This window comes from Fukomys damarensis, unplaced genomic scaffold (genome assembly GCF_012274545.1).
Source record: "Fukomys damarensis isolate Sample0158 unplaced genomic scaffold, DMR_v1.0_HiC HiC_scaffold_9, whole genome shotgun sequence".
In the NCBI taxonomy this organism is placed as follows: Eukaryota; Metazoa; Chordata; class Mammalia; order Rodentia; family Bathyergidae; genus Fukomys; species Fukomys damarensis.
The window spans coordinates 24,478,480-24,491,533 of record NW_022900921.1 but is presented as its reverse complement, the minus strand read 5'-3'; the positions used below and the strand labels follow the sequence as shown (position 1 = coordinate 24,491,533).

At 49.8% G+C, this 13,054-nt stretch overlaps 1 protein-coding gene across 1 annotated transcript in view; it reads right to left on the bottom strand.

Moving 5' to 3' along the window:
• Positions 1-1,902: 1,902 nt before the first annotated feature.
• Ergic1 (endoplasmic reticulum-golgi intermediate compartment 1) overlaps positions 1,903-13,054 on the bottom strand; it is a 107,670-nt gene continuing 96,518 nt past the window's right edge. The window contains exon 10 of the mRNA XM_010622167.1: positions 1,903-3,814. Coding sequence (XP_010620469.1) covers positions 3,707-3,814 — 108 coding nt within the window. The 3' untranslated portion in view covers positions 1,903-3,706. The remainder of the gene's footprint in view (positions 3,815-13,054) is intronic.

Below are 13,054 nucleotides of genomic sequence, written 5' to 3'. Positions count from 1 at the left end.
TTTTTTTTTTTTTGAGAAGGGGTCTCTACGTAGTTCAGGCTGGCGTTGAACTCACGGTGATCCTCCTTCCTCCTTTCTGTGTGCAGGGATCACAGGCACGTGCCACCACACCCAGCTATTTGTTATCTTGCAGCAAGGAAAGATAATGATGAGATTCAGGGCTGGAGATGTGGCTCAATGGTACAGTGTTTACCTAGCATGTTCCAGGCCCTGAGTTACAGCCCTACCAGAAAGAGGGGGTGGGGAAGTCCCATATTTATTAACCTAGTTAAGATTTTCTTGGCAGGTGGGTGTACCACTGAGCTAAATCCCTGGCCTTCTAGGAAGATGTTTATCAATCACCAAAAAGTGAAATTACAAAATAATAACCACAATATGATCCTATTTTGTTTACAGAAAGGCATCCCTAAAATGTTAATGACTACTTCTGATGGCTGGGTTTAAGGGTGACTTTAATTTTGTTTTCTTTTTTTTAACTTTATAGTATTCTCTGATTTTCCTCCAGAGGGCTTATAAGCATGTATTATCTGTATAATTAATTCACATTTAATGATCCAGTAGTAGATTATAACAATCTTATGATATACTTGTTTTACGATCCCCATTTCCACTTAAAGGAAACCGAGGTTAAGGACCCAGATTGAAGCTATACAGCCAGAAAGTGGCAGTCCCAGGAACATTCTCAGGGATTAAAAAAGGAACAGTTTCATCTAAGAGGTCTTGGGCTGGGGATTTAGCTCAGTGGCACTGCACAAGTGCAAGGTCTCAAGTTTGATCCCTGGTACCACAACAACAACAAAACAAACAAAAAACCCCAAAACCCAAAACCGAAGAGATCTTAGGCCGAGGATTTAACTCAGTGGTGCTGCCACCTGCCTCGCAAGCAGAAGGTCCAGAGTTTGATCCTGGGGCCAACAAGAACAACAACAACAACAAAACCCTAGTAACATTGTATGTGAAATAGGAAGAAAAGGTGCTAAGAGGTAGAGGAAGTAGGAGGGGTAGGGGAAAGGAAAAAAGTGAAAGGAAAAAAATTTGAGATAAGAAATAAATGGAAACAGAGCTTTTGCAAATAGGGAAGGGTGGAGGAGTTAAAGGGAGGGCAGGGGAATGGGGAAAAAATAAGAACCAGGATAGTCACGTGAAGGTGCATATTCCTAATGATGAATGTAAATGTACAGTATACCTAAAATGTACCAATAAAAGAATTTAAGAGAGAAAATCAAACAAACAAAAAACCCAAGAGGTCTTGACTTTCTGATAATCTCCATGAATCTACCCTCCCCTGCCACCTCCTGTCTTGCTTTATTGTTTTGCACTGGAATTGCCCAACATAGAAAATAATCTTAAGTATTTGAGCCAGCAGGCTAAGGGTGTAGCTCAGCAAGAACTTGTCTAGTATACCTGAGGTCCTGGGTTCCATTGCTAGCACCCCCCCACACACCACCAAAAGAAAAGAAAAATAGCACAAACAGGAAATATGATTCTTTTGTTTCTGATAAATATTTAAGCACAACTTGGGTCCTGCAAATATCTGGAGTCTAAGTGTCCAGCATTTCAGAGCTGCCTGCCCTGGGACTACAATGATACCATGATTCCTCCTCTTGTTTATCAATGTATGCAATTGGGGTGCCAATAGCCTAACGTGTTCACAATAAGCCCCTTCTTTAGAGTCTTTCCTATCCCTTAGCTGACATGATCTCGCCAGGACAAAGATGACTGGAATTGCTCAAGGGTCAAAGGGTAAGAAGTAAGTATCCTACATGATTCTCCTGGTTTCCAACAGATCTTTTTTTTTTCAACATTTCCAAATCTGTCTTCTAGAATTAAATTCCATTCTGACTGATTCTTCCTCCCAGCTCCCCAGCCACAACCGAGGCCGAAAGAATCACACAGCATTACTTCCGAAAATCAGCATTTTAATAATCTATTTGAACCCAAGGAGGGGAGAAAGGACTAAAACATTTTTTTTTCCCTTGAGATTTTTGTTTGTAAGGGTAACAGGTCAGAGGTGTCTCTTCCATAGGAAACTGACATCCCCCATATCTTCAGAGTTTTGTTTTTTTAATACATAAAAGTTGGATTTCAACTCACGTGTGTGCCACACACTTTCCACCCCCACCCCACCCTGTCACCCTCTACAGGTGCACATATTCACACACCAGACGGGCTCCTTTCTATAACCAGGGAACAGAATGAAAAAACCAAAAAACCCAAGTGGCCAGAGATACCAGAAATAGCCAACAGCATTCTATACACACATTAGTTAACTCATATGCAAAAGGGACAGCTTTGCTAATTGGAATCAGAGCCAAGATTTACAAATGGCAGAGACTTGAGCTATCCCTTATAGATAATTTTAAAAAGTCCTTCTACTGGAAACTCCCCCTCATTATAAAAGTATGCAAACAATCTCGATATAAATGAAAAACAGGCGGCAGGGCACTTTCCCTGGAACATGAGGGCATAGCTAAAATTCCCTGGGTGGAATTCATGCCTGGACCACTGCCCCTCCCTTTCGGGACACAAAGGGACAAGTGAGGGGGAGCAGCAGTGGAGGAACCCACCTCAGCAGCACATGGGAAACACTGGAGTCCACCGCCCCAGGGGGAATGTGGTGTGTGGTCAGCTAGCAAGGGAATTCAATGGCACCTGGACCATCCTGGGCTGCAGAGGTCCAAGTGCGGGGCATCCCTGGAAGGGGAGCCTGGGATGGGGAGCTCCAAAGGGAGAAGAAGGGCTGGTCCACTTTGTTCCCTCAGCTAAGACTTTAGAACCAATTCTGGCTGCCCAGAAGAGGCTGAGACATGGTTGTTGGAGGCTTACAGGGAAGGATACTTCCCTTGTGGACTAAGTGCATAAACGACATCTATCTGGTTCTCCCAGGGTGACTTCTATCACTTCCTGCCACTGCAGGTCCCAACAGAGCCATGGAGGGACCTGGCAGTGGGAATCAGCCTTTCCACCAAGCAATGCCAGTACCACACAGCACAGCGGCAGAGGCACATTGGTGGGGGTTCAGGGGAACAAAGACAGGAGAGGAGAGGAGTCTGTGACCCACCTTGTGACCAGTAGGCAGATCACTCGAGCAATGGGCACATGCTTCTTGGAAGAACCAGACAGGGATAGGAATAAGGGATATGAGGCCTGGCCAGGGACGGATGGGGAGGAAGTGAGAGTCCCAGCTACAATGTCAAACCTCAGGAGCTTGTCCGGGAAGAGCCATCCTGCATCGAAGGCTCTAAGCAGGAGTACCTTTGGGCAGTCTGGTCCAAGCAGAGAGCCCAGATTGACGGTCCAGGGGAGAAACCACGTGATTAGTGTGTCAAACTGGGTAAGGGAAACACAGCAAGATTGTCACAGCCTGGTTGACAGCTGGTCAACAAGGATTCTAGGCTGCTCCCTAAGAAGAAAGGACTGTTGCCCTTCCAGAAATGGTACCCAACGTTCCTAGAGCACACCCCTTGTCTGACTCTCATCTTGGAGCTCCTGGGGGAAAGGAACATCACAACTGCAGCCAGTGTTATTTATCTAAAATGTAATGTGGGGAAGAGAGGTAGCCGAGGAACCTTCAGCCACCCACTTTCCCTTCCCTCACCTCCCCCACACACTTTGGGATGCAGCCAGATCCTGGGCTAGAGAGACAGGGTGCTAGAGGCAGGGTTGGCAGTCTCCCCAGTCCTTGGCCGTCGGACCAGGCGGGACGTTAATGCATCTTGCCCAACTGGATCTTTTTCCAGGCCTCGGAGGCTGTGAAGATGCAGGAATCCAGGATGCCAGCGACGGTGAAGGTCCCACCAATGATTGCACAGATCTGAATGAGGGGTGGGGAGGGTACACATCAGAGGTCAGTGCTGGAGGAAGCCCGAGGCAGATCCCCTCCCCTGCCCCATGACCACCAGCCACTATGCTGCCCTCAGGGCTCAAAGAAAACCACTTGCTGGATGGTGAAGAATTAGAGTGATAACCACCAACTTCAGCACCTTTAATTTCCGTATGGGTCCTCTGAGTTAGGAGGGGGATTACTAGACTGATTTCACAGCAGGAAACCTGAGGCTTAGCCATCACTTCCCAAAGTTTGTTAAGTAAAGTGGCAGAGCTGTGATTTAAACTCAGTCATGCCTTGACCTTGGAGCCAAGGTGGTCTCAATCTCTACTCTAACTTTACTGGCTCTGGATGATCCCACTTGCAAGTTGAAAGGATGGAGAGTCTGAAAGGCAGTGCCACTGGCCCAAGGTCAATAGCCAGGAAGTGATAATCCTAGGACTTGAAGGCCAGGCTGACAGCCAGGCCCAATGCCTGACTGAGATTGGCAGCGGGCTGAATTGGCAGCACTGGTCTGGAAACCAACCTCAGGAGCATGCACCGCCTGTGGGATGGCTAATAAGCTGATAATCATGCTAATAACTGCAAGGGTACCACAAGGCAAGCACCAAAAGCACTCTGTAGCTATCAGAAAACTTATAGTAGGATATAAGTTTGTAGTTTACTCTTTTTATTCCCCCCAGTGTGAGTGATGAAACCCAAGGCCTCAGCCGGGCGTGGTGGCACACGCCTGTAATCCCAGCACTTGGGAGTGGGTGAACAGCCAGCTACCAACAGGCAGGAGGACTCTGGGAGATGGCAGCACTGTAACAGATCAATCAATGCTAGGGGTGAGAGGGCCAGAGACACAGCAAAGTCAGGAGGGAAGAGCAGATGGAACTGGCGTTTATTTTTTAAATGATATTTCCATGAGATGAGCTAAGCAGAGGCTTGCAAGGCCCAAGACAGACACAGCAGGTCTGTATGGGCGGGTTGGAAGCAGAGCAGCTGGCATTCCAGTAATAACAGCCCGAGAAACCGAAGCAGCCCTCTAGGGAGTGAAGGAGGACTGGCCATGCCGGAGGGATTAGGTGAAGTGCTTTGAAGGGGCGAGGCCTCTCCCTGCCAGCCTCAGAGCATGACGCAGGGGCACTTTTCAGGGAAGATGACGGCAGGGGAACTGGTTTATTTTGGTAGAGGGGATCAGATGATGGGAGATTTTCTACCACAAAATGCTTTTAGAGCTTGGATCAGAGGATAGGAAAATATGACGAGAGGAATGGAGCAAAAAATAAAAAAATAACCACACACATACACACAAACACATCGGTGTTCATCTACACAGTTTGGAACCCGGGCGTCTGTGACTCACACACACCTGGCACCCAGTCTGAAGCTTTCTTTCACTGGTCTGGCCTGGAGCGCGGGGAGAAAACACGAGAACTGGCATGGTCCCCTGGCATCCATGACCACAGCACCCCAATCCTCAAGAGGCTCTGTTCTAAGACCTGCAGTGGGTGCCTATGTTCATAGGTGGCACCCAACCATATAGAGATTTTTTTTTTCCTACATATAACACTATGAGAAAGTTCAATGTATAAAACAGGCACAGTAAGAGACTAACAACAACTTAATAATGAGATGGAACAACTGCAACAATATACTACAGTAAAAAACTATTTTTTCCCTATGAAAAGGGGGCTTGAGTCTAGCTCAGTGATAAGGCACTTCTCTAGCAGGCACAAAGCCTTAGGCTCAATCCCCAATCTGTAGGAAAACAAAACAAAACAAAACTGAGACTGGATGAGCATGGATAACTAAAACTGCAGAAAGCGGTGCTATGCACAAGGGGGACCACTAATGTTTCCCTTTAACCTACTTAGCCCCCCTGACACGTGCACAGGCGCAACCCGCATGGGTGAAGCAGGGTCCCAGGGAAAGGGTCCGGGCGCTGCCTGGATCTGACATAGAGGTAGACAGGTGTTGCTGCAGCTGGCTATGACTGTCCCTCACCCTGAAAAGGCCACCATCTCCATGTCTGAAATGGGGAAATAAAGCTCCAGGGCTGCACCAGAGCTGTGCTTGCTCTTGGAGCTGAGCTGTGCATGGAGGCAGCAGGACAGCAGCTCCACCACACTCAGGCATGGGTGATGTGGGAGCAAATGTGCAGAGCAGGTACGATCAGAGGCCACAGGCTGCTTTGGAAGGGTGTCAGGACAGGCTGAAGACAGCGTGGGGTGCTGCTGGCAGTAGGGAACAGGGTAATGGTAGCTTAGTGTCTCCCTGACCTGGGACAAGGCCCAAGATAAAGAGCAATGAATGGAACTGGACAGCGGGAAGGCTGAGGCAGGAGGATTCCAAGTTTGAGCCCAACCTGGGCAACTTAGTGAGACCCTGTGCTCTCAAAATAAAAAATGTGCCGGGGGTATAACTTAGTGTGAAGGCCCTAGGTTCAACCCTCAGTAACCGCCCCCCAAGAAAAAACAGAAAACAGACACAGAAACTCCAGTCTGCAGCTCCTCATGCACACAGGAGGGCCAGGAGAATCAGGGCTCTTCTCTGTCTGTCTGCCTGTCTGTCTGTCTCTCTCTGGGTGCAGAGGACAAGGCAGGAAGGACTGCACCTCCTCGCTGACAGTGACCAGAGTGGGTGTGAGGAGGGACTGGGGAGTCCATTGGAGCCTACCCTGCTCTGACAACCAGGAGAAGCCAGCCCTTGGGGGTTGAGTGGTGGCTGTCATTTATTTAAAAACTCTGGCTATGGGAGAGCCTTCTGAGACTTCTTTGTCTTCCTCTGTAAGATGGAAAAACCACTCCTGCCTTGCTAATTTAATGTTAATTTTTGTATGTTAAAACAGCAGCTGGCTAAGTCACTAAGTTGTCCAGGATGATTCTGAACTTGTGACCCTCTTGCCTCAGCTTCCCAGAGTGCTGCAATTACTGGTTTGTGCCATCATGTCTGGCACCTAATCTATTCTTACAGTTGACAAGAAGGATCCACCCTTGTTGCTAAGATCTGTTATTTTCTAAACTTGACACTCACTTTTGTCAGAAAAATGAGTAAACTATCACTTATTTCCCAGAGAGGACTCTGGGTCTCAATTTCCACTCTCTCCCCGGCACTCTGAGCAGGGAACAAGTCAATCCATGGAGGGAGAGGACAGCAAAACTCTTGGCAGCTGACCTATGCCCAAGTACTTGGAGGGCTCTCTGAAGTCAGACAGCAGCATAAGACGGGGCCATCCTCAGGCCAGTGCCAGCAGGGTCTGTGAGGAGGGGCCCTGCTCCAGGGCACAGCTACTCAGGCCAGAGGCTGCTCCTATTCTTTATCCAGTCGGGGGCCCCTGCCTCTCACCAATGCCAAAGCCAGTCCTACTGTTACATCCTCACTCTCAGAAGGCCCCAGGGAGAGAGGAGAGCAGAAGTAAAGGGATCCACAGTAGGGGGTGCTGAGACGTAAAGGGGACAGTGAGGGAGAAGGAGGAAACGGAGTAGCTGAGTAGGCGATGAGTGAATGAAAACGTGACTGACTGCCTCAGGGCAGGAGCAGAGTCCTGCACTCAGGGCAGGGCAGAGGTGACTCAGGGCCGTGGTGGAGCTAAGGTGGAGCAGGCAGCCACACTGATGTCCACTGCCTGCGGAACCCTCTGCCTGACCTCAGACCCTGGGCCTGGCTGCTCCATCCGGAGCTTTGAGTCTGCAGAACTTGGCCCCTCCTATCTGTGTGCCTGTATCCGTAGTTCCCAGGCCGCCTTGGCCCATGGGATTACAGGGACCACAGATGTCTGTGGCACGATGCACACGTGAACGCCTGTCCCCTCCTTGCTTGCCACTGCCACAGTATTGTCAGTCCCCGCCAGGCCCAAAGGCAGGGGACAAGCTGAGGTGGGGCGGGGCAGATCTGCTGGGGCCCACAGCCACCATGGTCAGCACCTGCAACCCCACTCTGGTCAGCAGCCACAGTTCCAGAAATAAAAACAAGGACAATCGTATCTCCAGGCCCCAGAGAGTCTGGGAGAACACAGAAATCAGAAATCATCAATAATGCTCCTTTGTTCTCATCCAGCAACTTCCTTTTGGAGGTTCTGTCAGCTTCCCAACCTTCTACCATGACTAGCTTATTAGTTTTTAGGGTTTTCTTATCTTTTTTTTGGCAATGTAGGGTTTGTGACCCAGGGCCTCACGCATGATAAGCAAGCGCTCTGGCACTGGGCTGCACCCCAGCCTAACTCTGAAAGGTGTGTGTTTCCTTATGTTTCAGTCACGGCTCTCAAGTCCTTGCAATGTGGAAGGTTGTGCTTTAACCACACTGGCTGGAGAGCTAAATTCTGGTTTTTCCACTAGCCCAAACACCTTCCCAACTCACTGCCCCTCCCTGGCTCCCCAGTTACACACTGTGGGGTGCATACCGTGGTATGAGAGGGAATGCTCCTGGGGTGCAGTCCCAGCTCTGAGGGCCTGGCAGGGACAGCCAGCCAACTTAAAGTCTCTGAGCCTCAGTTTCCCCCATCTATGAAATGGGGCTGGCCATGAGGATGGTGGGGACTGAGGCCCACTGCCTGCGGGACCCCAAGGAGCCAGGAACTGCTCACCCACTTTCCCCGTCCAGTCAGTGTGGTTCTCAGAGCCTGTGGAAAAGGCCTCCCCAGAGGAAATAAATAATGAATCGGAGTCCCATCAGATGCCGCCAGCGGCGCCAGACAGACTGGAGCCAAGGATGAGAACACCCAAGTCGTGGCAGCCGGGTGAGGGCTGTCATGCAGGGAGGCTGGTGACTGGGCCCTAAAAGCTCAGAGGTGGCAGAGGAGTGGGTGTGGTGGTCTCTACGCAGCTGTGTCACTCCTGCCAGACCCCTCAGCTTCCCGTCCAGGGCCCATGGGACAGTGAGGTCCCTCTCTGCCATTTTCATAACTTCAGCAGCGCTCCACCCCAAACGGCCTCCACCTTAGCTGAGCACTTACTCTGTGCAGGGCCTGGGATGGCACTTTTTTCTGCTTTCTCATTCAGTCCTTTTGACTGTGGGGAGACTTCTGTTTCCCAGATGAGGAGACAGAGACTCTGACAGGGAAGGACATGTAAAGGTCACACAGCCACCAGAGAAGCACAGGCCTCCAGAATCCAGGCTTGGAGGCTGCAGAGGCTCTACTTTTTCTGAGACCACCTTGCCTTGCTCCCAACCTATAGCCTCCTCCAGTGACTGTCTTCACGAATGGAGAAGTTCTAAGTGTAATTATTTTTCCAGTCCTGTTGAAAGACGTTTATGCAGTAAATTTCCTGAAATAAAGGATCCTTACCTACAGAGTTTATGAAGAAGCTATGTAACTTTCAAAACAAGACTTATAGCAGGACATGGTGGTCCATGCCTGAAATCTTATCTTCTTGGGAGGCTGAGGCAGGAGGTCTGCAAGTTCAAGGTTAGCCTGGGTCATTTGGAAGAACTTTTCTTAAAATAAAGTAAAATGAGCTGGGGATATAGCTGAGTGGTAGAATCTCCTAGGCTCAGTCCTCAGTTTAAAAAAAAAAAATCCTTGTTGGTAATAGTAGAACCTACTTTATCTTTCAGTCTTTCTATGCCTCAGATCTTGCTCAGGGGCTCGCTCCGGGCTGGATCAATGTGTCCCCAGTACACAACATTCTGGAAGATCTAGTTAAGCTCAAATGCCCCACAAGGACCTGTGTTTTGTACATTTCCAGAACTGAATCACCAAGCTTCTTCTGGTTCTGTTCTGTTCTTCAGATAACAGAAATTGCCTTGGACGGGAGGACTGGGGTGCACGCCTCTTGTGTGTTTGCTCACTGTTCAACACCTGTTTATTATCTGCCTGAGCTGTGCCCGGCCTGGAGATGGGGATGACTGAGACAGCATTCCTGGGCTCACAGTGCAGGGAGGAGAGAGAGAGAGGGAGGCGGGGGAGAGAATCCAGGCTGTGCTCGGGAGGCTATGAAGGCTGTCTCCTCACACTGTTCCAGCAGCAGGCAGCCTCTTCTCATCTCATACAACTGTGGGGTGTAAAAGCTTCTGAGACTTTGTTTTTGTGGTGGGGACTGAACCTAGGCCAGGGCCACACATCGTAAGCACACACTCTATCACCGAGCTCATCCAGGCCTCCCTCTCAGCTTGAAGTCTACCCCTGGTCAGTTCTCACCACCACTCCACTTCCCTCTTCTTGCTACCTTTTGTTTCCAGCAAATGCATGCAGAAATCTGAACAGAACCAAAGAGAATCAGACATGGGCAGGGAAATGTGCAAACTGTTAGCCGACCAGAGCTAGGTGGACAGCTGGCTTCTCTCTTTTTTTTTGGTATGGGGATTGAACTCAGGGCCTTGTGCTTACGAGGCAGGTGGCGGCACCACTGAGCTAAATCCCTGGCCCCTGGCTGGCTTCTCTTACGGTTTGTATGTGTGGCTGTGATCCTAGCATGTGTGCTCACAAATAGCTCTGTGTTCTGTTATAATATTTCTGTCCTGGGCTGGAAGTTCCAGTATCAGTGATTCTGGTGTCCTACACAAAGGGCTCAATGACTTCTGGCACCTCTGTTGCTGCATTAACCTTAAAGGTCATTTTGTTTTTGTTTTTGTTACTAAGTAATGAGGATTGAGCCCAGGGCTTGCAGCATGCCAGGCAAGTACTCCCCCACTGAGCTGTATGTCCAACCCTTTTTAGTTCATTTTGAGGCAGGGTCTTGCTAAGTTGCACAGGCTGGCCTTGAACTTGTGATCTTCTTGCCTCAGCCTCCAGAGTGGCTGGGATGATAGGTACATGCCACAAGGCCCAGTTCAAGAGCTCTTGTTTTGGAAGACTAAGGTGGTGGTGGGAAAAGAATGCCGCAGAGGCAGGCATGGGGGTCAAATCCCAGCCTTGCCATTGATGGATTGTGTGATCTTGGATGACTTTGTTCACCTCTCTGAGCCTCTGCTGAATTCATATATAAAACATGAACAGTATCACCCATTTGGAGGCTTGCTGGGAAGCCTGAAGGGGATGACTTAAAACTATAGTTATAAATAACTATAAAAACTATAAAACTATAGTTATAGATAACTATAAAACTATAAAACTTTGTGTTTAATAAGGGTTGCTCATGATCCCTTCCTTAAGCAGCCCCGCAGTGTACATCTGTGAATGCCCACGTACAGCCCAGCCCCTACACTGGGTGCTGGGGACAGAGCTACATCAGACCTGGAGGTCATAACTGGGACTGGCAACTCTGCAGTGTGACCTGAAGGCTGGGGAACTGTCTTACAGGTGAGGATAGGAGGCTGAGGACCACGGAGAGGAATATGATGGGCTGGGCTTGCTAGAGCAACACTCCCTCTTTCCAAGGGTCCTGACTACATGATGCACAACTCTTCAGGAATGCTAGGCTTTCAGTGGCACTCGAGAGCAGCATGCCATCGGCATCTGGTAATCTTTGGTGGGCAACAATGGTCATAGCCATACCAGCCCAATTTGGCACTATGACTCCTGGATATTACCTCCAAAATAAAATATGCCAAGCAAGAAAGAGATCTGACACCCCTGAGGCCATCCAATCTGTCACCACAACCCACTTGAAGGCAATCTCAAAAAAGAAGTTTGAGCAAGTGGTGGGGCAGGGGACAAATGTGCGTGTGTGGGAGGGGAACACTTGTGTGCTGTTGTATATAATATGCTTATTGCATGGGTGGTGGAATTTCCTATTAAAGCACAAAGCGTAGGTCTCAATGAGGTGCCTTGAGGGCCCAAGAGAGGAGCTTTAAGCAGCCTGGGTGAAGACTTTTAGGAGGAGAAATTGTTTGGGCCCAGGATTAGCAAGTCCTCAGCAGAGCAGAGGAACCTGGGAGGTGGGGCAGCCCAGAGAGCCGGGTACTTGATGCTTAGAAAAGCACTGGAGAGACCCTGCCCGCCACTCGTCTGTCTCATTCCTGCTCACCCACAGCTGCTACTGCAGCCCCGCAGCCGCCAGTGAGGACATCCTGGCCTAAGCCCCTCTTCATCAGCAGCTCTCCGAGGGGATATTTGCAGAAGCCCCAGCTTAGAGCTGGGAGGCTGTGCACGCAAGTGTTTAACTTTGAAAGAGAAAGGGACAGCACAGCAGGTGCCTCCACCTCCACCCATCCCGGGGAAATTCAGGGCTGTGTGTGTGTGTGTGTGTGTGTGTGTGTACACGCGCGTGCGTGTGAGGCAGGCAACGTCCTCACATCTGCTGCCCCGTGACAAGGGCCTCTGAATCCACACAATGATGCCACCTGCCAGGGACAGCTGGGTGGCTCGCTCAGTGCTGACCTCATGGTTGCCATGGCAACCAAGATGGTGGCCCGGGCCATTTAGAAACACCACCAGGCTAATGATGTCATAGGTTCCCCGCAGCAGCCCATGAGACTGCAGCTTCATTGGCCCACTTAAGTGGAGGTGGACAGGACAGAGAAGGTAGACAGGCTGCTGGCCAAAATGGAGAAGAGAAAGAAAAGCCAGCCTCTGGGTGAGGGAGGAAAGGTTTTTTTGTTCCTGTGGCTCCACAGAAGCTCTGACTCTCAGGTCAATGGTTGCCCCTGACCTGACTGGGGGTCCAGCCCCCATGGAAGGAGTCTGCGTGGCCTTCATTAGATGCCATAGCGGGCATCTCTGCACCTTTTCCTCACCCTCCACTACTCTCATCATACATTAGAAGGGGAATATCGGACCGATCTGCTGCCCTGTACTCACTGTGCCCCTCAACCTCTCCCAGGAACTGGCCCCTGACTTTTCTCCCCAGGAGCCCCACCCCTCACCATCTTTGTTCTCGTGGCCTGGCCTGGCCTCGCCAACCAGAGAACCCTATTCTCCAACCACGAGACCAGCACTGGACCTGAACGAGTTGGGTCTGTGAGGGTATCGACTACTGTGAGCGTACTGGGGTGGAAGTACTGAGGAAAGAGCAATGTATTCTGGTAAATTCTATCTGAGAATGAAGCCAGGACAAAGGCAGGCAGATCAAGATTAAGAGAGCCCTATTCCTAACAGTGTGAGACCTACCTGAAGCCCGCCAGCCAGTTCCAGTGCTGCCTGCTCAGTAAGGGTTCTGACTAATGCAGATCTAGTCACAGTAGGAAATGAAAAAGCCAGAAGATCCTGATCTTACTAAAAGTATGAAGCCAGGTATACTGGCAGGCACCTGTAGTCCTAGCTACTCAGGAGGCTGAGGCAGGAGGATCACTTGAGTACAGAAATTCAGAGCCAACCTGGGAAACAGCAAAATTCTGTCCCTCAAAAAAAAAAAAAAAAAAAAA